The sequence below is a fragment of the Petaurus breviceps genome, unplaced genomic scaffold, assembly GCF_028583685.1.
Source record: "Petaurus breviceps papuanus isolate PSGF00001 unplaced genomic scaffold, PetGlider_PUasm1.0 220, whole genome shotgun sequence".
In the NCBI taxonomy this organism is placed as follows: Eukaryota; Metazoa; Chordata; class Mammalia; order Diprotodontia; family Petauridae; genus Petaurus; species Petaurus breviceps.
In genome coordinates this window covers 4,623,895-4,649,987 of record NW_027185876.1, presented here as the reverse complement: position 1 = coordinate 4,649,987, position 26,093 = coordinate 4,623,895, and the positions used below count along the sequence as shown (strand labels likewise).

The window sequence follows — 26,093 nt, the reverse complement described above, 5'->3', positions numbered from 1 at the left end:
CAGGTGGCCTCTGAAGTTCCTTCCAGTTCTGGATCTATTACAGTCAATAAACATTTAAGTGCCTACTATGTGTCAAGCACTATACCTAGTGCTAGGGATAAAAAGAGGCAAAAGTTATTAGAGGACAAAATCAAGAAATTTGTGAGAGAATCCTACTATATGTAGATAATATATAGAAAAGAGAGATTATCTGACCAAGACTTTCTTCTGAATATACTGGTATCTCAAAGAATTTTCTCTAAGTCATTAAGATGAGTGATTTCATTGCCCCAATCAAGTTTTAATAGTTTGTTAAGACTTATATTTCCTAGACTTATTCAGCTATCAAACCCACAGCTTAAGTTCCACCTGGGGTGTGGAGAGAAGCAAATGACAAAATGGAACGGAAATGAGAATTAACTTTTGTAAACACATATTAGTAGCATCGTGGCACAGTAGATTGTCAATCAAAACAAGACTGGGTACAGAGTCATTGGCCTTGCGTGTACATTATTGCCAGTGACAAGGAGGGGATTCTGTGGACTCACAAATCTACCTTTTTGTTAATCAAAATTGAACTACAAGTTAGTAGTCCATCCACCTTTTCCAGTTCTGTGTTGGTGACAGGTATCAGCATGTGGTCCTTCAGTTTTTCAAACACCTATTGTGAGAATAAATGAAAAGATTGAAAGAAGATCACATTTTTTGGGGGGGGACAATTCCTTTCAACCCTTATTCTATCCTGAATCCAAGATTATCAGTGCAATAGAACATTCAAACATTTAAATCAGTGTATATGATTAATCTTTCCATTCATTTTACCCCAAGGTACAGATGAGACACAGAAAGACAGACAGACAGACAGACACACACACACACACACACACACACACCCCTTATTCACAGAACTGATAAAGTGGTTTGCCACTCACCATTCTGAGGCAGCAAGGTGATGCAGTACATATCCCTATATTCTTCTTTTTCAAGCCAAGAATGCGTTATAATTCAATTCAGTGTTGGATGAGTACATACTAGGTATAAGGCATGGTGCTAGATACATGCAGAGATTTGTTTGTTTTTTAGTGACAATCATAGTACAATGAAAAGATGTTAGTTTTAGAGTCAATCCTGGGTTACCACTTACTACCTTATATGACCCTGGGCTTGTTTCCTCAGATATCTATAAGATGAAGGGATTGGACGAGGTGACCTCTGGGGTTCCTTATGTTTCTCAAACTCTCGATCCTATGATCCTTGCCTTGAAGGTGCTTGCATGCCTTCTACTGGGGGAGATATGACAAGGGAAAGGTTAAGTTTAATACAAAACAGGGAATGATGGGGTCAAAGAAGATGTCAAACAAAGTGTTACAGAGCAAGATTCTTAGCCTTTTTGGAGTCCTGGGTCCTTCTGGCACTCTGGTGAACCCTATGAATCTCTTCTCAGAATCATGTTTTTATATGCATAAAATAAAATACTTAGACTAATTAAGGAAGCCAATCATATTGAAAGTTATCAAAACATACTTTTAAAAAAGTTCACAGACTTCAGGTTAAGAACCCCTTTGCTAGGGGAATATTTGAAGAGTGAAAGAATACTTTTAGTTGAAAGATACTGGGTCTATATGGAAAAGGTGATGTCTAAGTGGAACCTTGAAGGAAGACAGGATTGTGAATGGAGAGATGAGAAAGTAGTCCATTCATAACATTCTCACCTTTTCAGGAAGCCATTTTAAGTAAGCAAACCACTTTACTATCATTCAATTCAACATTTATCGACTGTCTACTATCTGCAAAATACCGTGTTGGGTGCTGGGTATGAGAAGACAAACACAAAATGGTTCCTGCCAATAAAGGGAGTGGGTGTGAAATACAGCTTGTCTACCTGGGAATTAATATAAAGTGCTTTCAAGAGGGAGAGAGTACTAGTAACTTGCAGAAAGACCTGAATTATGCTTTGAAGAAAGTCAGAGTTCCTATGAGAAGAATGGATTTCAGACATGGGGGACCACTTATGCCAAGTTAGAGATGGGAGATGAATGAACTGTCTTGTTCAGAGAAGAGCAAATAGAAAAGTTGGACTAGAATGGTAGAAAGTAGACTTTGATAAGAAAGTAGAGTGTGTGAAAGGGAGTTATATGAATCAAGAATCTCTTGAACTAGTCTTATTTCCCTAGAACTTCCTAGGGTTTATTTGGTTATAGTTCAACCAGCTATTGCCCCAAAAGTTTTTGTTCTTGGTTGAATTAAATATTTCTCCAAGTTTTCTTTCTCTCTTACTTCTAGTCATTCACTTCAAATCTAATCCCCCTTCCCCCACCATGCTTTCCCTAAGTTTTCCCAAGATTCAGTTCTTAGTTCTCTCAGTTCTTTTCTCTCTATACTCTCTGTCAGAGAACTGATTGGTTCTCTAGTTTGACTATTGCCTCTCTGAAAATGACTCAGATCTCTATATCTACCCTTGATCTCTTACCTAAGATCCAGTCTCATATCTCCATCTGCCTCCTAGACATTTCCGTTGGAATGCCCTGCCATGATCTCAGACTCAAGATATGTGTCCTAGAAAAAGGCTTGGAGGTGTGAGGGGAATGACTAAAGAGGGACCTGTATTAATTTATTAGAGTGCCATATTTGGATTAGATATCTCATCTTGGGTCACCATGGCTTCTGTTATAGGATGTGCTTATAGGCTCTGGCAAACTGTAACACACATAGCATTCTGGACTCTATGGACCCCAGAATTTATTTTTCAAGGACCAGCTTAGCCAAGAGGGGCTAGAAGTTCATTACCAATAGGCTGGTTACTAAATGATCCAGGTATGGGGGCTGGCCTGTGTCAGAAATGTAGCTCCAGTAGAAATGACTATATTTTCCTCACTATTCTATAAGAGATGAGCTAAGTGTATGTGTGGATCTCTATTTTGGAGTGAATTTTAATCTGCATACAGAGAAGTAATTTTACTTTGATATTTCTCTACCTATATTGCTATAAAATAAAACATCATTTAGATCAGGGGTTCTTATTTTTTTTTTTAAGCAATTGGGGTTAAGTAACTTGCTCAAGGTTACACAGCCAGTTATTTCTGGGTGTGGTGCTAAGTATCTGGGCCCGGATTTGATCCCCAGGTCATCCCAACACTGGAGCCAGTGCTCTTACTCGCTGAGCCACCTGGCTGCCCTAATCTTTTTTTTTTTTTTTAATGTCCTGGACCCTTCTGGAAGTCTTGGGAAGCTTGGGAACCTTTCTCAGAATAATGCTTTAAAATGCAAAAAATAAAACACAGAGGATGACAAAGGAAGCCAATTGATTAAAAACCCCTGATTTAGAGGATGGCTTTCCACCCAAGTTAGTTTTAAAATGGTAACTGAGCATTATCTGTCAGTAAGAGGTACAAGGTGTCAAGTCTGAAATTTATAACTATACTGGCAAAAATACTGTGAAAGTCCAAGCATTAAAAAAAATCAATCTTACAAAATGTAATAGCATTTTGCAAAAACAAAAACAAATCCACCCACCCTACCTTCAATGAAACAAAACACTATTCTCTGGAGTGGCTGCTGCCATTGTTTTTAAAAAAAATTTTTTTTGGTGGGGCAGCTAGGTGGTACACTGAGTAGAGCACCGACCCTGGAGTCAGGAGGACCTGAGTTTGGATTGGGCCTCAGACACTTGACACACACACACAAACACTAGCTGTGTGACCTTGGGCAAGTCACTTAATCCCGACTGCCCTACCCTCCCCCCTCCAAAAAAAAAAGCAAAAAAAATATTTTGGGGTAATAGAAAAGCAAAAGAAATTTTGAAACAGGAATATTGCATATGGTTGTAATTCTATAATAAGGAAGAGGGAGGGACTGCAAATCTAGAGACCTAGCCAATTTCTTGGATTAACAGCAGTAGGAGAAGCCACTCTAAGATCTTGGTCAGAACAAGTTAAAAGGCTAGTGAAGATTAAGAAAAACTTTAGGGCTGGTGAGAATGTGACCTGTTTGGGAGCCTTCACCAGAGAGGAGAATAAATTTCTGGTAGCAGCTATGTTCCTTCTGGATCACTCAGGCCTCACCCACTTTAGCAACTGCAAATATTTACTTGGCCGATTCTCTAACCTTTAGTTTTAGCTGCTAAGAAAAGGGAGGGGTGGTTGGGATGTGGGTGGAAAGGACTGCAGGACTCCAGTAGAGTATAAGTGTCTTGAAGGCAAACACTCTTTTCACTCTGTATTGCCAGGGCCTGGCACAGTACCTGAGACATAGCAGGCTCTTATAAATTGACTCTGCATAGTGCGGATTAGCCTAAGGAGGACACAGCTTATTAGGAAATATTTTGATATATTCCTATAACTTAAGATGTCAAGAAACAAAATTCAGTGGTTACTTTAGAATTTTATACTGTATTATTCTCCCTGTTCTCTTCAGTGGAAATATTTTATTTGATTTTCTAGGAGCATACAAGGATACTTCTTGCACAAAACCTCCAGGCATGTGAACAGTTTAACAGTTAAACGGATTATGAACTAGAAAGTCAGATATGCAGTAATTCCTGCTAAACAGGATTAACCAGAAATTACAAAAGTAGAAAAAAAAACCATGCCTTGAAGTCAAGTGAAGATTCTTGGATTGGGAAGGGAATTCCAGTACTGCCCTTGGGAAAATTCCTCAGAATACTGATCTAGAGACCCCTTAGACATAGAGGCACCTTTCAGCTGGTTATGGTGCATAAATGATAGATGGCCAGCAGTTTTTTCTCATTCACTCTTCTGATGGAGCACTGCTTTTTGTCACTTGGAAAATGTAGCTCCTGGTTACACGAACCACACTGGCTTCTTAGGACACTGATACTGCTTGGAAGTCTGAGCCCAACTGGCCTTGCGGCTGTTCTTCACATGAGATACTCTGCCTTGTATATCCTCACTTTTGCACTGCCTGTTCCCCATGCCCGGAATGCACTCCTTCCTCATAATCCTTTGTTTCCTTCAAAACTCTGCTCAGGGTCATACATGAGGCCTTTCCAGTGCTCCCCCACCAGCTGTTAGTGTCCCACCAGATTTACCTTGCCTTTATTTTGTCTATGTTCATCTATGTTCATGCTGTATCTCTTGATGAACTGTAACCATCTTGAGGGCCGTGAGTATTTCACTACTGTCTTTGTATCCTCAGCACTTAGCACGATGCGTGTTGATGGACTGTGGGAGGTGGACTTCTTACTAAAGTTAATGTCTTTATCTGGACCCTCTATCCCATTCCATTCCATCCCATACCATCCCCCCAAATTATTTTCACCACCCAGCTACATTTATCATTTCTATCTCCATACAGCTTAAATCTTTCCCCCTGCAGCTTACAAATACATTTGGTATTCCTCCTACTGCCAAAAAAAAAATTTGCTTGACCTTCATACTCTCTCAAACAATTTCCTTTGCTCTCTCATGCCCATTCACTGCAAAACTTTTGGAAAGAGTAGACTACACTGCGTCCAATTCCTCAGCATCCCACTCCTCAGCTGCTTGTTATCTGTCTTTTCTGAAGCAATTTTTTTTCCAAGGTCACAAATGAGCTTGTTCTCAAAATCCAATGGTTTCTGTTTTGGCCTCATTCACTCTGACTTGTATTTGATACTTCAGATACTCTCTTCTGCTTGACACCATTTTTTACTTACCTTCTCTAATATCATATTCTAGAATTCCTTGCATAACCTTCCAACCAAGTCCAGGATGGTTTTTCATGCTGCTTTGTATGTGGAGGAAGATGTGACTCCTGATTAACAGAGGGGATGTTGATACCTTTGTAAGGGATTTACTGTGTTGGTTTAAGTGACATTCTTCAAAGAGACACAGCAGGAAACTCCCAGGTGAGGAGAATGAGAAAGACTTTGAATAGCAGATGTCAGTTCTCCAAACCATGGGCATGGACTCCCTTCATGTTCCTAAACTTTAGGGCCTATGATGCTAGAGACTGCTGAGAGAGGACCTCCTTGGATAAGAGGGATCTTATCTTGCTCCCAAATGAGGAGCTCATTTACACTTGTGTCTCTTTTGGAATATTCTCATGTGTAGAACTGCTCCCATTTCTGTTTGCTCTTTTGCTTAGGGTTATTCACTGTTCACTATTTGCATTGGTCTTTTGTGTAACTAGCTTTTGGTGAGGATGCACTGGGCTGGCAAGTGTGAGTTAAGGGTTATCCTTCCCCTTAAGAGTGATCAGGGGAGTGGCTTTTGTTCTGGACCTGTTGCATGCCTAGAACAGAGACATTTGAGAGGTGGCAAACTGATATAATTCTAGCCCAAAATTCCTTTTGGGGACTACAGGAGAGATTGCTCAGCCTCAGCTGTCCTGGACCCTGCTAGGCCCTTCCTCCTCCTCTCCTCCTTTCTGCAGACTGAGCCAGACCTCAAATCATATCTAGTTGTACTACTCTTGCACACTTAACAACTTACAACACATGATTTCACACATATGTTATGCTTAAATATTGGTGTTTCCCAAGGCTCTGTTCTAGACTCCCTTTATTCTCCCAACTTTCCCATTATTATTTGGTCCACTCGCATAGCTTTGATGAGTAACTGATTCTCATTTCTATACCTCTATCCCAACTTTTCCCAAGAGCTCCAGTTCCATATTTCCAGTTGCCTATTGGATATGGATTTCTCACCATCACTTCAACTTAACAAGTTTAAAACCAAGTCCATCCTTCCCACACCTACCTTGCCTATCAACTTCATTTTTGTTGAGTGGCTCTCCTAGCCTGCCACGATCAACGCAAGGACCTTCCATGGCTCTCCATCACCTGATGTATAAACTGTGATTCTGGAATTCAAGATCCAATACAACATTACCCTAACTCACTCACTCAGCCTCATGTCTTACTCTTCTCCATGGCATCCCAGCCAAAGTGGACTTGTGTGACCCTTATTTCTGTCTTGTCCTTTCTTATATACCAGTCTTTGTTCCTGATGCAAGCTCCTCTCATCTCTACCCTTTGCCTCTGTCTTTTGAAATCCATCTCTCTTTTCAAGACCCTATTGAGATGTGATCTTCTAACTTCCTTCTTATTCCATGCCTCCCAAGGGCAAGTGATCCTTCTCTCTCTAGTTAAATGCAATTAAAAAAAGATATTGGTAGTCTAGAGAGTGTTCAGAGGAGGTCAATCAAGATGGTTAAGGACTGTGAGTCCATATCCCATGAAAACTAGTTAGTTGAAGAAAGTGGACATGGTTAGCTTGGAGAAGGGAAAACTTGGGGAGAGGGGGGAAGCAACATGATAGCTGTCTGAGCATCTGAAGCACTGGACTTATTATGTTGGGTCTAGAGTGCAGAACCTAGAGGAATGGGTGAAAGTTGCAAAGGGGTTAATTTAGGTTTGATGTCAGAAAAACCTTCCTCACAATGAAAGCTGTCTAAGAGAGGACTGGCATGGCTTGAGAGGTGGTGGGTTCCTCTCCTGTGGAGGTCTTCCTGCAGAGACTGGAAGAACACTTCTTGGGTAACACACCATGGTGATTCCTTTCCCATATGAATTGGACTAGATGGTTGCTGAGGTCCCTTTCAACTCTCAAATTCAGTAATTCTTAGAAAGTTCTTATGGTAGCTTTTCTGGCTCTCTCTCTCTTCCCACATTCCATTAAATCTTACAACTTCCTAATTTATGTTTATGTCCTACTCCCAGTATTAGATGGTAAGCTTCTTGGATTCCCAGAAAGTCCTATTTTCATCTTTGTGTTCCCAGCACCTGTCAGAGTGCCTCAGGGGTTAATAAATGTTTGTGGAATTTATTGGAATGAACTGAAATGACCCCAAGATGAGAGATCAGGAAATTTTGGGAAAGATTTGCCAAAAAACAATGAAGAGTTCATTAAAAACCCATTTTGAAATGAATGCTTCCATTTTACAGGCATATTTATATAACCAGAGACAGAAGGCAGACTGAGAATCAGGTTTGGAGATTCATAAAATGCTAGAAGTGACTTTATTCCTCTTATAGTGTGTCATCCTAGGATTAAGAAGTGGAAGATGCCTGAGACATCACATGGCTCAGTTTCCTCATTTTGCAAGAAGGAAAGTTAAACACAGATGAAATCTGATGAGGAAGAGCCGTGTAGTCTATGGGGACCTAGAGGGAAGTCAGAGGACATTCTGGTTTCAGCTTCCTTCTCTGCAAAACGTTCACACAGGTGGCATCCATGTCATGGGGCTGCTGTAAAGTTCAAGTGAGGTAATGTATGCAAACTGATCCCTAGATGGATGTTGGCTATTACAGCTGTAATTTGACTGTTATTTATCACTCAGATAGTAAGTGACAGAAGCAGGATTAGAATCTAGTCTGGTTCCAAACCTAGAGCGTTTCTTATTACAAACAAAGCCTTGAATACAACTAGTGACTTAGTCAATTGGACTTTAGTAAGTGCCTGTTATGACTTTTGAAATACCCTGTATCTACACACATAAACACACACACACCACATACATACATAGATGTGTACATACATAAACATACAACATATATTTCATCAGTGCAGGGAATTCCTATCATTGATACAGCTCAATAGCTCTTTTGCTATTTGAAATCTATCATATTATAATAATTTAATCCACTTATAATAGAGCTACCTGGGATACTGAGAGGCGAGCTCATATAGCTAACGTGTGTTTGAGTCAGGACTTGAATTCAGATCTTCCTGTCCTCAAAGCATGCTGCCTCTATACAATATATATGTTTTGTGTAAGTATATATTTTTATGAAAAGCATTAGAAAATATAATGGCTTTTTGAAATTAAGTATTTGCTAGGCTTACTTAGGAAGTCTAATGAAAAAGAACCCTTGTCATTGAGTGACTAGTCTTTGAAATGAAAATCTCCCAGCTGGGGTGGTGGGACTTCTGGGATAGCCTGAAGACTTGCACTTACCTTGGCACTCTCTGGGTACTCTTCCGGGGCTCGGTGCAACAAGACATGCCCTTTGTTCGGGATGTTTAAGTACACACAGTTTGCTGCCACATCATCAGGCACGGTCAGCTTGTCATAGCGATGGTCACTCATCTGTTGCATGATCTATAAAGAGAAATAAAGAGGTCCCTTTTGGAAGAGTTGCTGAAAGCTCCCAGAAAGGGCCACTTCTCAGCCCTAAATGAAGTTCTAAGTGAGGCCCAGGAACATTTATCTACATGGAAGGTCCCTTCTGGACCACTCTTCCACCACTTGAGACATACTACAGTCCAGAAAAATATTTAAACTCTGCTCAGACTTCTGCAATCTTAGGAGTTGGTTGTCAAAGGAGGAGGTGTGGTCGTGGGAAGGATACCAGCTCTAGAATCCGAGACCCTGAGTTCAATCCTGCCTCTGATGCTTCCTGCCTGTGTAACCTCAGACAAGTCACTTAACCTTCCTGGGCCTCTGTTTACTCATCTGTAAAATGAACTGATTGGAATGGGGTCTCCAATATTCCCTCACAGCTCTCAATCTATATTCCTGTGACCTGCTTCATATTTTTCTATCTCTCCATCCACAGACAGAAGCAGCAAAGTTCAGATTATATTACATTGTATGACAACAGAAAGAGCAATCAGTATTTTTCCCCTTTTTAATGTTAATAGGTTTGATGAAGTAAGGACTTTGGGCACAGTGGATAGAACACTGGGCCTGGAGTCAGGAAGACCTGAGTTCAAATATGGCCACAGACACTTACTAGCTGTATGATCCTGGATAAGGCACTTAACCCTGTTTGCCTCAATTTCCTCAGCTGTAAAAAAATGAGCTGGAGAAGGCAATGGCAAACCACTGCCAAGAAAACCCCAAATGGGGGTCACTATAATAATTTTAAAAACATTTTTAAAAATACCATTTATTTCACTGGACGGGTAACACAGGAATGCTATTCCTTTTCTTTAGGGTCATAGTTTTAGAACTAGAAGGGACATTACAAAGTCATTGAGTCCAACTCTCTTATTTTTTGGATGAGGAAACTGAGGCCCCGTAGGGTTGGATTGCTTATTCACATTACATAGCCTACTAGCTGAATCAGGAATTCAGAAATATTGGCAGAATCAGGATTTGGATCCAAGTTCCCAGATGAGGGGTGGCTAGGTGGCTCAGTGAATAGAGCACCAGCCCTGGAGTCAGGAGGACCTGAGTTCAAATCCAGCCTCAGACACTTAACACTTACTAGCCATGTGACCTTGGGCAAGTCACTTAACCCCAAATGCCCTGCCTTCCCCCCCTCCAAAAAAGGGAAAACCAAAGCAAAACCAAGTTCTTGGATGGAAAGTTTAGGCTTCTTCTTTTAGACTGGGTCATCTATCTCTCAATATCAGAGCACTGAGAACCAGACAGAAGGTTTGACTCCCTACCCCAGACCCAGCAGGGCTGATGGCAGTGGGTAATTCACATTCGTCAGAGCTGGTGGGGATGTTGAGCTCCCAGCCCTCCTGCCTTTCCCCTCCCTGGTATAGACCAGGAGTCATCTTCTCTTCCCTCCCCATGCCTTTGGATCCAATTTTGCACCCTCTACACTCAGCATCACCTGAGGCAGAGGCCTCCTTGCCCCATGCTGGTTATAGTTCTGACTCAGTGTCCCCAGGACACTCCCTTACCTTCCTCATATCTCTACCTCTAATCTATTTCCTTTGCCTGGAATACCCTCTCCATGCCTCTCTGCCTATCTAAATTCTAGCCATTTTTTTAGTGGCTCCAACCTCTAGTCCTCCATAGAGGGCTGGATCTACCCTCTGAATGATTCTAGTACTGGACGCCTGTACCATTTAATTAGCATTTATCACTGCTTCTTGTTGCTGGTTAATTTTTTCAAACATATATCCTGTTATTAGTTATCTTTTCACAGAAGAAAGTCTATTGAAAGTAGTTAGTGAACTGACTTTCCACTATGTGACCGTAGTGCCCCAGAAATTCTCTTAAAACTACAAACTTGGGAAACGTTGCTCATTTGCATCAATAGAGGGAGTTTCCTCATAAAAGTTCCCTACACCAAAAAAAATCATGGCTCTAGGACCGCCCCCCCCCCCCTTGGAAAAAAATCCTTGTGGTATTTGACATCACTGAAGTAGGACTGAATCACTGAATTTTCCTTAAAGGCTTTCAATAATCATTCAATGAGCATTTATCAAGCACCTAGGTAACATAGACCGAGAACTGTGCTAGGTGATGGGGATACAAAGAGAACACACGTGCTCAGTCCTCAAAGAGCCTGCTGTCTGCTGAAAGCTTGTGTCTGCAGGTTCACCTCGGTGCCACTCATGGTGGAAGCCACATCAGGGATTGGAAATGGGAAACAATTAATCAGTTGTACCGAATGTTGACAAGAACTCAGTGAGTGTACAGTATTTACCTTCTTTTGTTTTCTCTTGACCTTTTATTTTCCACTAATTTCAGAACAATTTAGGAAAAAGTATGTAGAAGAATTTTTTTTTGCTATGTGTGAACTTTTCCTAGATTGACCTTTGTGAAAAATTTTTGTTTATAGGAAAATTCAAAGAAAATTTTCATGTGGAGGCATTTTTCCTACATATTTTATCAGATAATGTCTCTGTCCCAAGAGATGTTAGATCCCTAGCTGAGAAATGGTAGATTTTCATCTATAATTTCCCAAACAAAATAACAATTGTTAACAAATACTGTATGCAATTTAAATCTCTATAAGAGAGTTAAATTTAAGAGATAAGGTAATCATAGAAACATTATGAAGAGAGGTATTTAAGAGAAAGAAAGCATTTAAGCACAAGAAGGGCCTTACTCTCTTCTACCCTGTTCTAACTACAACCTAAGTAAACCAAACCCTGACTTAAAACACGTCCCTTAAGAGAGGATAAAATCTACTTCTAAGCCATTCATTCTGCCAGAAAGAGCTTACTTACTATTCTCTGTTTAGTATGCTTTGGCTTTTAGCTTCACTCCTAAAGGTAACTTCTCCAAAGTCAGCATTTCTCAAATTTTTTGTCTCAGGACTCCTTTATACCCTTAAAAAAGCATTGAGGATCTACTGAGGAACTGATGTCTATGTGGGTTATCGTCACATATTAGAAATTAAAACATTTTATTAATACTATGAAAATAGTTTTGATCTTGTGGACCTCCTGAAAGGGTCTCAGGCATACCCAAGGGTCCCCAGACCACACTGAGGCCTGTGCCCTAGGGGGTCAGACTCCATGGACTGTCTTGAACAGCCTGAGTTCCTAACTTCCAATGAAAATAGTCTTATTTTCTTCTAGCAGAGGTCTTTCTGGTTTCTTGTCCTCTGCTCCTTTCTCAAGCATCCTTACTCTATAGAGTTCTTGAGTTAATCAATTAGAAATATATGTATCAAGCAAATTTATTAAGTGTGCAAGGCACTGGGCTAGTACAAGGGGGAAAACTGAAAGTTTTTGCCCTTAAGGAGTTTACAATCTAATGAAAATGGGCCATAAAAGGGATATGCCACACGTAGGAAAGAGTATGATACAAAGTAGAATGTGATAGAAGCAAAGGAGAGAGCAAGGCAAAGTGCTTCTAGAAAATTTGAGGAACCAGAAAAAGAAAGGATACTTTTTGAATACAGACTGAAGGATACTATTTTTCACTTTCATTTTTTTCTTTTATTCAAGTATTCTTACACAAAATTACTAACATGGAAATGTTTTACATAATTGCACATGTGTAACATATATCTGATTGCTTACCATCTCAGGGAGGAGAGATAAGAGGGAGGGAGGGAAGGAGAGAATTTGGAACTCAAAACTTTAAATAAAAAATTTTAAAAAAGAAAATTTGAGGAAGAAGAATCACTTTTACCTGGGAAGAAAACTATGATTTGGGAACCATAAACCATAATCAAATCAACTGTGTCATTGTTCCTGGATGGGACATGTCAATCTATTGCTTTAAAGCTACACTCTGAATCCCTATAATTCTCTGGACAAAAGTGGTGGTGGAGATCAGGAAAGACTTCATGGGAGACATGACACGAGCTAGTCATTGAAAGAAAAGATGGATTTCAACAGAGAAAGAGGAGAAGGGAATATATTTTAGGCACTGGAGTGGGGGAGAAGTCTGTGCAAAATGCATGGAAGTTGGAAAATGAAGTAAAAAAATGTAGGAAGCATAGGATCATAGAAATGGATGAGTTCTTAGAGGTTACTTATTTCAACCCCCTCATTTCACAGATAAAGAAACTTAGATCCAGGGAAGTAAGGCGATTTGCCCAACATTGCACAGCTAGTAGTAAGTATCAGAGGCAGGAATGCCTAGCAGTCCAATGTGGCTGGAATATAACGTTTGTTCACACTATGTGAGAGTGGTGGGACATAAACCTGAAAAGACAGGCTGAAAGTAAATTGGGGGGGGCCCTAAATTTCAAGCTAGGTAGTTTGTCTCCACTTTCCATCTGCAGCTCTGCTTGGTTTCAACTCAGTGGAACAATATGCCCAAGTCAGGTACCCTCTGGTGTGTGTCCACCCAAGTCCTTCCCCTTTCCTAGCTTCCTTCTCTGTGTTATCTTCCCCTAATAGACTGTAACCTCCTTGAGGGCAGGGGCTCTTTTTAAAAAAAAACTGTATCCCATCCACATCCAGAGAAAGAACTATAGAGTCTGAATACAGATTGAAGCAAAATGCCTGCTCTCTCTCTCTTTTTGTTTTGTTTCATTTCTTCTTTTTCATTGTTCACTCCATTGGTTATAATCCTTCTCTACAACTTGACTAATGTTTTTTTTTTTGCTTTTTGGAGGGCAGGGCAATTGGGGTTAAGTGACTTGCCCAACGTCACATGGCTAGTAAGTATTAAGTGTCTGAGGCTGCATTTGAACTCAGGTCCTCCTGACTCCAGGACTGGTGCTCTATTCACTGCGTCACCTAGGAACCCCTTGATTAATGTTTAATGTGAAGGTATTTATAGATCCTATATTTGATTGCATGCCATCATGGTAGGGGGACAAGGGGGAGAAAATTTGAAACTCAAGGGATTGTGGAAGTGAATGTCATAAACTAAAAGTAAATAAACAAATCAAATTTTAAAAATGTATCCTTAGTGCTTAGCCCAGTGCTCAGCACACAGTAGTGCTTAAATGTTAACTGAATTAAATAGAACTGATTAAAAGTCAAGGGACAAAACAACACCCAGAAGGGGAGATCAACAAATGTTTAAAGTTATAGCAAAATCAAGAAGAATGAGACTTTAAAAAAAGGTCATTGATTTTAGCAATTAAAGAGACTTCTGGTAACCTTGAAGACAGCAGTTGCAGTCAAGTTGGAAGTATAGACAATGAGGTGTCTTTTTTTCCAAGTTTGTTTGTGAAAGGAAATGGGAGATACAGGATGATAGCTTGAGGCTATGGCAAAGTTAAACAAACGTTTGGATGTTTTTGTTTTTATTTCATTTTTTTAATTTTAAGGATGGAGGAGACTTGGGCATTGCTCTAGGCAATACTGAAGACACCAATACAGATGAAGAGATTGGGTGAGTGGATTGGGGGAGAAAGCGGAAAAAAAGAGAAACTGAAGAAAGGAGAGATATCTGAAGGGCAAACTCCTGTAGGAGATACAAAAGGATGGGACCATGAGCCCAGATGGTTGGCAAGGGTTGACTATGGCAAAGATAAGGGGAAGAGAATAAAGATAAGACAGAAAGCAGAAATGAACAAAGGAGCAGAGGACAAACACAGGTGGGATGAGACTGAAGGTACAAGTAGGGGATGAACCTTGGCAGAAGGGGGCCACCAAAGACTCTGATTTTAAAGGCAAGGATGAATATGGGTGATGACAAGAAGAGATACAAGAGTCCAGCTTATGACAGATGACTCCAATCTTCATAAAAAGAAAATATCGAAGATCATTTGTTGAGAGACAAGTCAGGGATGTAGTGTGGGAGGCTTGAGGTCACAGGAATAGGTTTGGAATAGCTACTGTGAGAAGAGGATAAGGAGTCAGTGATGAATAAAAGGATTGCCATGCAGTGGTGAGAGCCAAGTTTATATTAGCTTGAATCTGCAGCCCAATCGGCAGCTTCCTGCTTCCTCCAGGAGCAGATGCTGGGGATAGCCAAGGATTAGCAAGTAGGAGGGTAAGAATAGTGGAATAACAACAGGGAAAGGGATTTGAGCACAGCACTCAATGGAAATGGTTGACTCAAGGGTCAAGATGGAAGGGAGGGAAATAAAGCCATATCAGAAGCAATAAAGAAATGCTTGCTAATAGAATGATTTGAAGTAGATTTTGTGGTTGTTCAGTCATGTTCTACTCTTTGTGGTGCCACTTGGGGTTTTCCTGGCTAACATACTGGAGCGGTTTGCTATTTCCTTCTCCAGCTTATTTTGCAGATAAGGAAACTGAGGCAAACAGGCCCAGGTGTCACACAGCTAACAAATGTCTGAGGCCAGATTTGAACTCAGGAAGATGAGACTACCTGACTTCAGGCCCTCAAGGTCATTTTACCCTTCATTTGACAACTGAGGAAACAAACTTAGGCCCACAGACATTCAATGACTTTCCCAACCCACAAATGGTAGAGCCAGATATAAATCCTCTTAGTCAAAATCCAACATGCTCCCCCCTGCACCACACTGTTGAATGAATGTCCTAGGAGAACAGAAGGACTGAGAGACTGGATGTCACAATGAGGACGAATGACAGACAGAGGAGAAGCAAGCAATGGGAGAAGGTGTAATCAGAAAAGGGAGTTTCAGGATCTTGCAGATAGAGCAGCTTCAGATGATGAAGTCCAAGTTCTAATTATCCTGATGGCCGACTGAAGTAGAGGAGAGACAGAAGCCACACGAGTTGAGGTGGTTGATGAAGTCAGAGACAAAATTATTATAAGCCATTAATGGGAATACTGATCTCATCAGAGATGATGGTGGGCATCAGACTGGAGAATGAGCCAGTCAATGAGGAAGGTTTGAATACTGTCATAGAGGTTGGTAGGGGACAGTGACAACACTGAGGCAGGGTATTAGAAATGGATGGTAAGAACATGAAAGGAGGGGAAGAGATGGGCTGCTTCTTTTCTGGCTGCCACTGTACTGGCCCCTGCCCCTGCCCCTTTGTGGAGATTTCCCACAAGAGAGAGTGAGAGACAGGGTCACTGTTAACAGAGTTTGGGGAGGAATAGGAAGGGACAGTTATATCCTCTCCTCCATGACTGTATCCCTGTTTGGACTCTCTTTTCCTGGGTCTCACCTGTCTTTCTCCTAGATTAAAAATATTTTCCCTTTGCTACCTCTTCCCACATCTCTTTCTAAGTTCAGCTCTATCCTTGCCCAGTCCCCACATCACTCTGCCCTCCTTTCCTCTGGGACCTGTTACCAAACTCCTCTTCATCTCAGATATTTTCCTCTCATATTCTTTTCATCCATTAGATTGTAAGCTCCTTGAGGGCAGGAACTATTCTTTGCCTCTTTTTATATGTCTAGTACTTAGTACATTGCCTGGAACATAGTAGGCACTTCCTGATTGATTGAGTTTCTTAGATCCCATTAGTAGGTAGGACTCCCTATCCCCCAAAGTCTGGGTTCTACAGGCAGAGCTTTCAAAAACATGAGACCACTACTGTAGCTTATGTGGCATCAATGAAGGACGAGTGGAGAAACCTTCTAAATGGGTGGTTAACCTTAGGCCTGTGAATGTGTTTTAAAAAAAAATTTTGATAGTTAAATTTTAACATGATTGGTTTCCTTTGTGATTTTCTGTATTTTATGTTATACATTTAAAAACATTATACTGAGAAGGGATCCACAGGTTTCACCACACTGCTAAAAACATCCACAACATGAAAACAGGTTAAGAACCTGTTTTAAAACCTTGAATTTAAAAAAAACCACCTTACTTTAAAAAAAAAAAAGCATTTCTTTCCAGTAATTTGGCTGGTTGGGTGACAATTCCTAGAATTCTCAGAAACCATACTGTAAAAACCATAGTCAGGTTGATAGATCATAATCCATAGATAAAAAAAATCCATATATTTTTACTACTGCTTTGTGGTTTATGTTCATATGGAGAGATGGGACCAAATTATATAATGTAAAACTAGGCTAAAATCCTTGAATTATAGTTTTTTTCCTCTTTATGCTTGGTAGGTAGTCTTAATCACCTGGTGAGAAATAATAAGAATAATGGGCAATTTGCAACTAGCAAAAGAGAAAACTGTCTTTGGATTCAGGAGGACCTGCATCCAAGTTCTATCTGGGATACATATGTAAGAATGGGGTTCCATTGATTATCCCACATACTTAAAAGTAATTAACTTTGTTAGGTTTGACTCTGTCTTGATTGCCTGAATCAATCCATCAATCAGTCAATTAAAACATGACCATAACCTGGATAGTTTCTTGAATCAAAGCCGTTGGATGAGATTGGGAGAGGGGGAACCATGTGGCCCTAGAGGCCATTATATTGTGTGTCCACACACCAAGAAGATATAATTATTTTAACTGGCTATACAAGAGCCCCAGGCAACTCTCTAAAACTATAACTCACAGAATAGTTACTCATCCATAGATGCCATGAATTATAGCACATTAAATTATTTCTGGGGAGATTAGAAATGTAGTTTTGGCACAGGAAACTTCTTCAGCCAGTTGAGGTTAACCCCTGCCCTGAGATTTATGGTTTTAGACATCTGCCTGAGGCACTGAGAGGTGAAGCCATTTGTCCAAGATCACACAGTCAGTCTACATCAAAGGAGGTCTTGAACACCAAAGACCTAGGTTCCCCCTCTTCCAATCTCATCCAATCGCTTTGATTCAAGAAACTATCCAGGTTCTGGTCATCTAGTTCTCTACCTCACCCCCAAACCTCTCATTAAATGATTACACACACAGAAAAAAACCCCAAATGAATTTTCTTGGAATTCTCTAAGTAATCAGGGAAAAGTGGTTTTTCTCTGACTCCCCCCTTTTTTCTTTGGTCTAAGGAATTCAGATTAACCTTCTTTGCTGTCCATCTTCACTAGATGCCAGTCTTCCTGTTCATTTGCCCTCAACAGACCCTGGATAAAATTAAGTAGTTAGGAAGTATCTTTTCTCCAATATAGATAACCAAAACTCTATGAAGACAAAAAATGCTTTCCTAAATTTTCCTTTGTAAAACTTTGGCATGTCTGGAGCTCTGTTATCAAAGACAACGGTTTTCATTTATACAGAATTTTAAATTTAAATTAAAAACAAAAGTAAACCATGGCATATCTAGAGTTATGTTAAAGGTAAGAGCAATACTTTTCACTTATGGGAAATTTTAAAGGATTGTTTACACAGTGCCTTATGCACATTATGTCATTTGAACCTTCCAACAATTTAGTGAGGCAGGTACTACAGATGTTATTCCCATTTTCAAAAGAGGAAATTAAGACTCAGAGAGGTAAAATGATTTGTAGTTATCTAGCTAGTGAATGACAGAGCCAGAATTTGATCTCAGGACATAGGATTGTGGGCAACTAGGTGACACAGTGGATAGAGTGCCAGGAATGGAAGACTCTTCTTTGTTAGTTCAAATCTGGCCTCAGACACTTATTAGCTGTGTGACCCTGGGCAAATCATTTAACCCTGTTTGCCTGTTTCCTCATCTGTAAAATGAGCTGGAGAAGGAAATGGCAAATCACTCCATATCTTTGCCAAGAAAACCCCAAAATGGGGTCATGGAGAGTGAGACATGACTGAAATAACTGAACAATGAAAACAGCATAGGATTATAGGGTCAACAGATTCTATTTAGATCTAGAAGGAACCTCACAGGTTATCTAATCATTTCATGGATGAGGAAAGCCCAGAAATTTATGGTTGATATATGGTTATTTAGTATTTATCATTTTATTTTTAATTTATGAAATAACACAAGCAGTTCCTTAGCACAGTAGAATAATTTAAAAAAAGATGACTGCACATCAAACTGCAAGATATTTATGAGTGACTTGCCCAAGGTCATTCAGGTAGGAAATGGCAACATAGAGATTTGAACTTAGGTCCTATGACTTCAAATCCAGTGCTGGTACTGGGTGATAGCATCTAGAGCTGGAAAGGTGTTACAGATGACCTAATTTGATCCCCCTCATTTTACAGATTGAGTGAATCATGGAGAGACGAAGCACATCTTAGCAAGCTTAGCACAATGCCTGGCACATAGTAGGCCCTTAGTAATATTTATTGATTAACTGACTGAAATGTCTGACTCAATGACAGAAGAAGAATCCTTCCAGTGTTTTTCCTGCTCATTGCACCATCTAACTTCAACAAATGAAACTCTCCTTGGGTATGTAGTTATGTTAGGGAGTTTTGAGAGAGAGGCACCTGTCCAACAGACTTGGTCCCTCTTAGAACTACCAACTCCTCAAGAGGTCCAGATACATTCCACACATTGCAATCTGAATCATGCATGTCCAGTGAAGACTGTGAAATACAAGTGTGGAATGTTACGCATTTTAAAGGAAGCATTACCAAGAATCTCTGTCGGCTCCGACTTTCTGTTTATTAGAGAAAGAACAAACTTTTCAATCTCTAGAGTTGTCTTCACCTGCAAAAGAGTAGTGAAGTCACTGGAGTAAACAGCTAGAGTGCCTACATCCTTTCCTGTTTTTAACTTGGCCTTTGGATTCAGCCTTCACCTTGTCCCCTTCACCCTGACCAATCAGCTTCCTGTTCCTCTCTATTTGCTGATCTAATAATTTCTTGATTTAGCTAAAGACACTAATTTGAGGTCCTGAGTATTCTTTCTGGTGGTTTTTATTCATTGTTTTTAAACTCATCTTTTTCATTTTTCCCCCTCATCTTTCTTTCTCATTTTTTTGGGTCTTTTTAGAGGGGGAAGGAAGGGCAATTGGGGTTAAGTGACTTGCCCAAGCCAGTAAGTGTTGAGTGTCTGAGGCTGGATTTGAACTCAGGTCCTCCTAACTCCAGGGCCAGTGCTCTATTCACTGTGCCTTTTAAATGCCCCCTTTCTTTCTCATTTTTAACTCATTTTTTTCATATCATTTCATAGTTTTCCCCTTGGCAATGCCCAATACCATGAGGGGTATTGGAAGGGCCTATGATTCTATCTTGAGTGGCTGGGGACAATTTAATTCTTCTATTATTGGAAAGAAAGTAACTCTAGTCTCTTTCCTGTGGTTGGGTTTGCTGTGGGGAAAATATGCTATGATCCATTGTTAATTCTACCGGGAGGCAATCTTAAAATAGTCACTTTTGCAAAGGCCACCTGAATCTACTCTGTGAGAAATTTCAAAATTAATTTACCAGGGACTCATAGATCTTATTTCAAGTCAAGTGAAAAAGAAAAGAGCCAAGTTACCTTTAATGTTTTTGATGAGAGAGAAGGACCCAAATGGAACAAGAGAATAACTCTATGGTGCATGAGAAAAACTAGAGATAAAAAGCCTCTGACAGATGGGTTAACCTAGCTGAAAGGATAGAGGAAGTGGTAACTGTAGAAGCCAAAAATAGAAAAAAAATTAAAATGAAAACACTCAAGGTGACTCTGATTAACTCTCTTTCAGTCCAAAAGGCTTTTTAGGGCCTCTGGCATGAATTCAACAACAAATTAAACAATTCAAGAAATGGGGATTGGAAACCTTATGTTGGGCAAAACTAATGTAGTATACAAAGTTGTCGTTGCTGGTTTTTTATTAGTCCCTGGCCTCAAGGAGCTTACATTCTGCTAGGGAAGATATTCCATTTACACAGATAAGTATGACACAAGGAAGAATGTAAAGAATAATGTAGGAGAGATTCAGTCTAACCAAGTGCACCGGGACAATTTAGAAGAGAGAATATTTTCAGCTGGAGGTTGGGTGGGGAGGGACCACAGGGCAGGCTTCAGAGAGAAGGAAGTAGGATTTTCAGCCAAATGGATGCTCCCTGAAGTTGAAGAATTATTTTTCATTTTATCCTTGTAAATTTATACACAATGGGACTTTAATGAATGTTTGCTGGATTGGATTCTGAATGAGTATAAAAGTATCAGGTACTGGGAATGTGTAGAACACTGTGTAAGAAGGAATTGTAAAGGAAAGATTTCCTATTTTCTCCCAGACAACAGCCTTCTAATTCTGTATTACCTATTCTTATGAATAATACAGTGTGCCATTTTTGATAGCTGAGCTTTAGGAGATAAATGCATCCCCAGGGTACCACTATCCCATCCTGATGGGGTTTCAAAGAGAAAGCCTCAGAAGAGATGATGTCTCTGTATCATCTTTGCCCCACTGAAGCCGGGTGAGCTCACCTGGAGAGCCAGACAGGACACTAGGAACCACCAAAGGGTTCAGGGAATTCTGGACCTGTGACAGTCGTGTTTGGGGCTTGGGTTTTGCTTTTGCTTAGAAGATGAGCATCAATTCAAATATCCTGAGAATGCAGCTGTCAGGCTGCATTAATTTCATGTTCCAACATTTTTTTTTCCTTCTAAAGGGTGGAGGTGGTATTTCTCCATAACACTATGAAAAGAGTTCTCCCACCCTTAGGGCTGTGCTTCCTGTATCCATGGCATCATGAGCCAAGGCGGAAGGGGGAAAAACACCTAAATGAACCAGTGATACAAATTCCTGTCCCCGAGAACAGATTACTACACATCCGCCTACAACCTTTGGGACTAACTCCTTGAAGGACATGGAAGGAAAAAGTAAAAAATATGGAGGAGGAGACTGAGAAATGTAATAGCTGCCATTTGGCCATTTTCTTGCTTTTGCTGGCCTTCCAAATATCATCAGTTTACTGGTACATATCTGACATGGGGCAGCTAGGCGGTACCATAGTACACTGAGTGCTGGGCCTGGAGTCAGAAAGACAGATCTTTGTGCATTCAAATCTTGTCTAGACACTTCCTAGCTGTGTGACCCTGGGCAAGTCACTTAACCCTGTTTGCCTCAGTTTCGTCACCTCAAAAATGAGCTGGAAAAGGAAATGACAAACCACTTCAGGATCTTTACCAAGCCAACTTCAAATGGGGTTATGAAGAGTCAGACATGACTTAAAATAACTGAACCACAAACACATATCTTGCATATAATAGGTGTTTATTAAGTGTTTGCTGAGTGAATGAATGATCATCCTTAACCAAACTCAAATATAATGGGTGTTCTACCATATTTCATTAGAGCTATTCCTTGATCTAAAGCTGGAAGGGACCTGTGAGGTCATTTAGTCCAAACCCTTCATTTTCCAGATGATGACAATGCTACCCAGGGGGGTTATGTGATTTTATTAAGGTCACAAAGCTAGCAAACACCAGAGGCAGAATTTGAATCCAGGTCCCCAGAATGAGTGCTCTTCCCATTGTACCAATTCCATGATGCACATTTTTCTTTTTAAAATGAAGAAGCATGTAGTCATATCGGACACTGCTTCCAGAAGCCATCACGGGCGAATTGTTTGTGTCAAATGAACAGCTGCTGGTTTCAGAAAACCTGCCTGGTTCACAAAGGCTGTTGCTGTCATAAAATGTTGTGGGAAACTTCTGGCTTCCTGCCTAAGAGTATTTACATGACCAGAGCTGTATTAGCAGCCAGGCATTTCCGGTGGTTCCTCACATTTCTGGGAATTCTCTAAATGGCTGGAAAGCAGTTTTCTCAGTACATTGTCTTGGTTCTTAGTCATACTTTCCTTATATTTGAACAATTACCAAAAAAAAATGCTGTGTTGTTTCAAATCTATGATCTAGGTACACTGGGGGTCTTGGTTAAACAATGAAGCAAAAATGTGGAAAGTATTTCTAGACGTTTCAGAGATCCTCAAAGCACATTTTGGGACAGATGGTTTTGGCCCGCCAATGGTTAATTAGCCTCTCTATGAAATGCATAGTTATGCCAGTACCAAACATGTCAAAACAAAATTAATATTAAGAGTAACTTTTTATAGCATTGCTATTCAGATATGCAAAGCGAGATGCCCTATCACATCTTTCATTCTGAGCAACCAAAATTATGAAAATAACACAAGGACATGGCATTTGGCTCGAGGCAAAGCCAGCAGAGTACAGCTCACTAGCTTGCAGAATCAATCATCTATTTTCATTAAAAAATATATACACACAATCTGGGTATGCCTAACTACAGATATAGAACAAAAGGCATAGAAAAAGCAGTTTTTTTCCCTTTGGTTGATGGGATTTTCTTCACCATAGAAGATGCCATTTGTTATAAGATGCCAGACTAACCACCATCCCCATATTGCCTTTCTTTTTTTTTTTTTTTTAAAGCAATCGGGGTTAAGTAACTTGCTCAAGGTTACACGGCCAGTTATTTCTGGGTGTGGTGCTGAGTGTCTGAGAACGGATTTGATCCAGATCATCCCGACACTGGAGCCTGTGCTCTGACTCGCTGAGCCACCTGGCCACCCCTCCCATATTGCCTTTCAATATTCAGATGCCATCTTCTCTCTACTAGGGATGTTTATCTTGAAGAACAGAAGAGTAAGGGAGGGTAACAAGAGTCTTCCAAGTATTTTAAAGGCTCTCGTGAAGAAGAGGGATAGAGTTTGTTCTGCTTGGTTCCTTGGCTGGAAGAATCAGAGAGCCAGATTTAGGACGGATGTAAGGAAGAACTTCCCAGTCACTGGAATTGTCCCAAGGTGGAATGGGCTGCCTTGGGTGGTGGCGGCTTCCCATTCATTGGAAGCTTTGAAGCAGATGCCAGATGACCCTTTGTTGGAGATTTAATTGATGAGATTCTTGATCTAGGCATGACCTGGATTAGGTGGCCATCTTGGGTCCCTTCATTAATTTTTATTCTTTATTTTCTGTTTATCCAGTACTTAGAATAGTACCTGGCATATAGTAAGCACTTAAGCCATGTTTGATGGCTTAGATTCTAGGTTCTTGGACAAGCCCTCCTGTCCTCTGCCTTGGCTGGATACCATCTTTAGCATTTTATTTAGTTCTGGGGACTATAGTTTAAGAAGGTCACTGGCCAATTCCCGGAGCATAGCCAGAAGAGGGAGACCCAAATACTGAAAAAGACTTAAAATTATGCCTAAGCATGTTTTCTCCTAATCAATCAGCAAACAATTATTATATGCCAGACACTGTACTAAGTTCTAGGGAAATAAAGAAAAGAAGAAATAGTCCCTGCCCTCAAGAAGCTTACATTTTTAATTGGGGAAAAAACATACACATATACATGTTTTATATATGTATATATACATACATTATGTATTTATTGTATATGTGTATCTCTCTATATTGAAAACATACAAGATACATGGAGACTAGATGGACCTTAGAGGGGAAGGCTTTAGAATCTAAGAGGAAAGAGGAAGGCTTTCTGCAGGAGTTGACATCTGGGATGACAGGTGGAGGTAAGGAGGGAGGGCATTCCAGGCATGGGGGACAAGCCATATAAAGGCAAGGAGATGAGACACAGGTCAAAGCACTATCAATGAGGCGTGTGTGACTGGATGACACAGAATGTGGAGGGGAGACAAAAGAAAGAAGACTGGAAAGAAAGAAAAGGGCTCGATGGTGAAAAGTTTTAAAAACCCAATTTATAAGAACTTTAAAAATACCAAACAAGACTTTCTCTTCTGGAGGTAACAGGAAGCCATCAGGGGTTGTTTTTTTTTTTTTTTTGAGTAATTGGGGATGACACGGTTGGACCTGAAGTTTAGGATAATCACTTTGGCAGATGGGTGGAAAGTAGATTAAGGTAGAGAGAGACTTGAAACACTGAGACCAATTAGGAGATTAATAGAATAGTCCAGGAGAGAAGTGATAAGGGCCTTGACACGGGTGGTGGCTATGTGAGCAGAAGAAGGGAATGTATGAAATAACTGTAAGAAATTATAAGGTTTAGCAATTGATTAGATATATGGGGTGAGTCAGAGGGAAGATGACATTGAGGTTGCAAATCTGGCTGACTTGGAAAGATGGTGGTGGCCTTGACATTACTAGGAAATTGAGGTGAAGATGGAGGTGGAATATGGGAAAAGGAAGGGAATATGCATTTATATAGTGCTTACAATGTGTCAGGGGCTAAGCACTTCTTATAAATATTATACCATTTGACCCTCACAACACTATGAGGTAGGTGCTGTTATTACCCCACTTTACAGTTGAGGAAACTGAGGCAAACAGGGGTAAGGTGAACTGCCAAATTATAATTAATTAGTTAATTACAGTTAATTAGTGTCTGGGGATAGATTTGAATTCAGGTCTTTCCGATTCTAGGCCTAGCTCTCTACTGACTGCACCATAGCCTACAGCTAGGGATATGATAGCTAACTTCAAGAATGTTTAACTTCAAGGCTGACATGTAAAAATGAATTTCGTTTTTTTCCCTACTTGGCCCCAAAGGGCAGAACTGGAAGGAGTGGGTGGAAGTTGCACAATGATTTTGGCTTGATGCAGAGAAGAAACCTGTTAGCAGGTCTTGGGACTTTCCAATGGTGGAGTAGATTTCCTTGGGAGGTGGTGAGTTCCTCATTGCTGGGTGTTATTGGTAATAGGCAGGATTCCTACTTTGGTGTGAGCTAGACTAGATGGCCTTTGGAGTCCCTTGTAATACTGTGACTCACCGATTCTCAAATAACCTCATGTGCATTCACTTCATACATTCAATCTGTTGCCCAGATATCTATCTATTCTTTTAAAGCCCCTCAGAACTTGGCTCTTCCCCACTTTGTTTGTCTTATTATGCATCACTCTTCATCATGTACTTGATGATGGAGTAACACTGGCTTTCCCGCTGTTCCTCGCTGTTCCGCTCCATCTCCCAACACTCCGTCCCTTTTCCCTGGCTCTATCCCATGCCTGGAATGAGTTACTTCTTCACCTCCTGCCTGGAATGAGTTACTTCTTCACCCCTATCCTTTAGTTTCTTTCCAGACCCAGCTCAAATCCTACCTTCTGCATGATGGATGAAAACAAAGTCTGTAGAAATGGAACAAAGGGAAGAAAAGGGGGGAAGCTAGGTAGATAGAGCATCAGCCCTGGAGTCAGAAGGACCTGAGTTCAAGTTTGACCTTGGACCCTTACTGCTATATGACCCTGGGCAAGTCACTTAACCCCAAAAGCTTCAAAAAAAGAGAAATGAACAAAGGACATATATCTGGGAGGGGAAAGACTGGACAGTGGCATTAAGGCAGAGTAAAGGACAGATGAGGCAATTAGGTAGTCCAGTGGATAGAGTACCAAACCTGGAGCCAGAAGACTTTTCTTGATGAG

General features: G+C 40.5%; 1 protein-coding gene across 2 annotated transcripts in view; it reads right to left on the bottom strand.

Moving 5' to 3' along the window:
* Window positions 1-259: 259 nt before the first annotated feature.
* The window catches only part of DDAH1 (dimethylarginine dimethylaminohydrolase 1), a 201,222-nt gene continuing 175,388 nt past the window's right edge, over window positions 260-26,093 (bottom strand). For both annotated transcript variants that reach the window (XM_069094583.1, XM_069094585.1), the window contains exons 5-6: window positions 8,878-9,021; window positions 260-640 (exon numbers count right to left, since the gene is read on the bottom strand). In XM_069094583.1, the coding sequence (XP_068950684.1) occupies window positions 524-640; window positions 8,878-9,021 (261 nt within the window). In that variant the 3' untranslated portion in view covers window positions 260-523. The remainder of the gene's footprint in view (window positions 641-8,877; window positions 9,022-26,093) is intronic.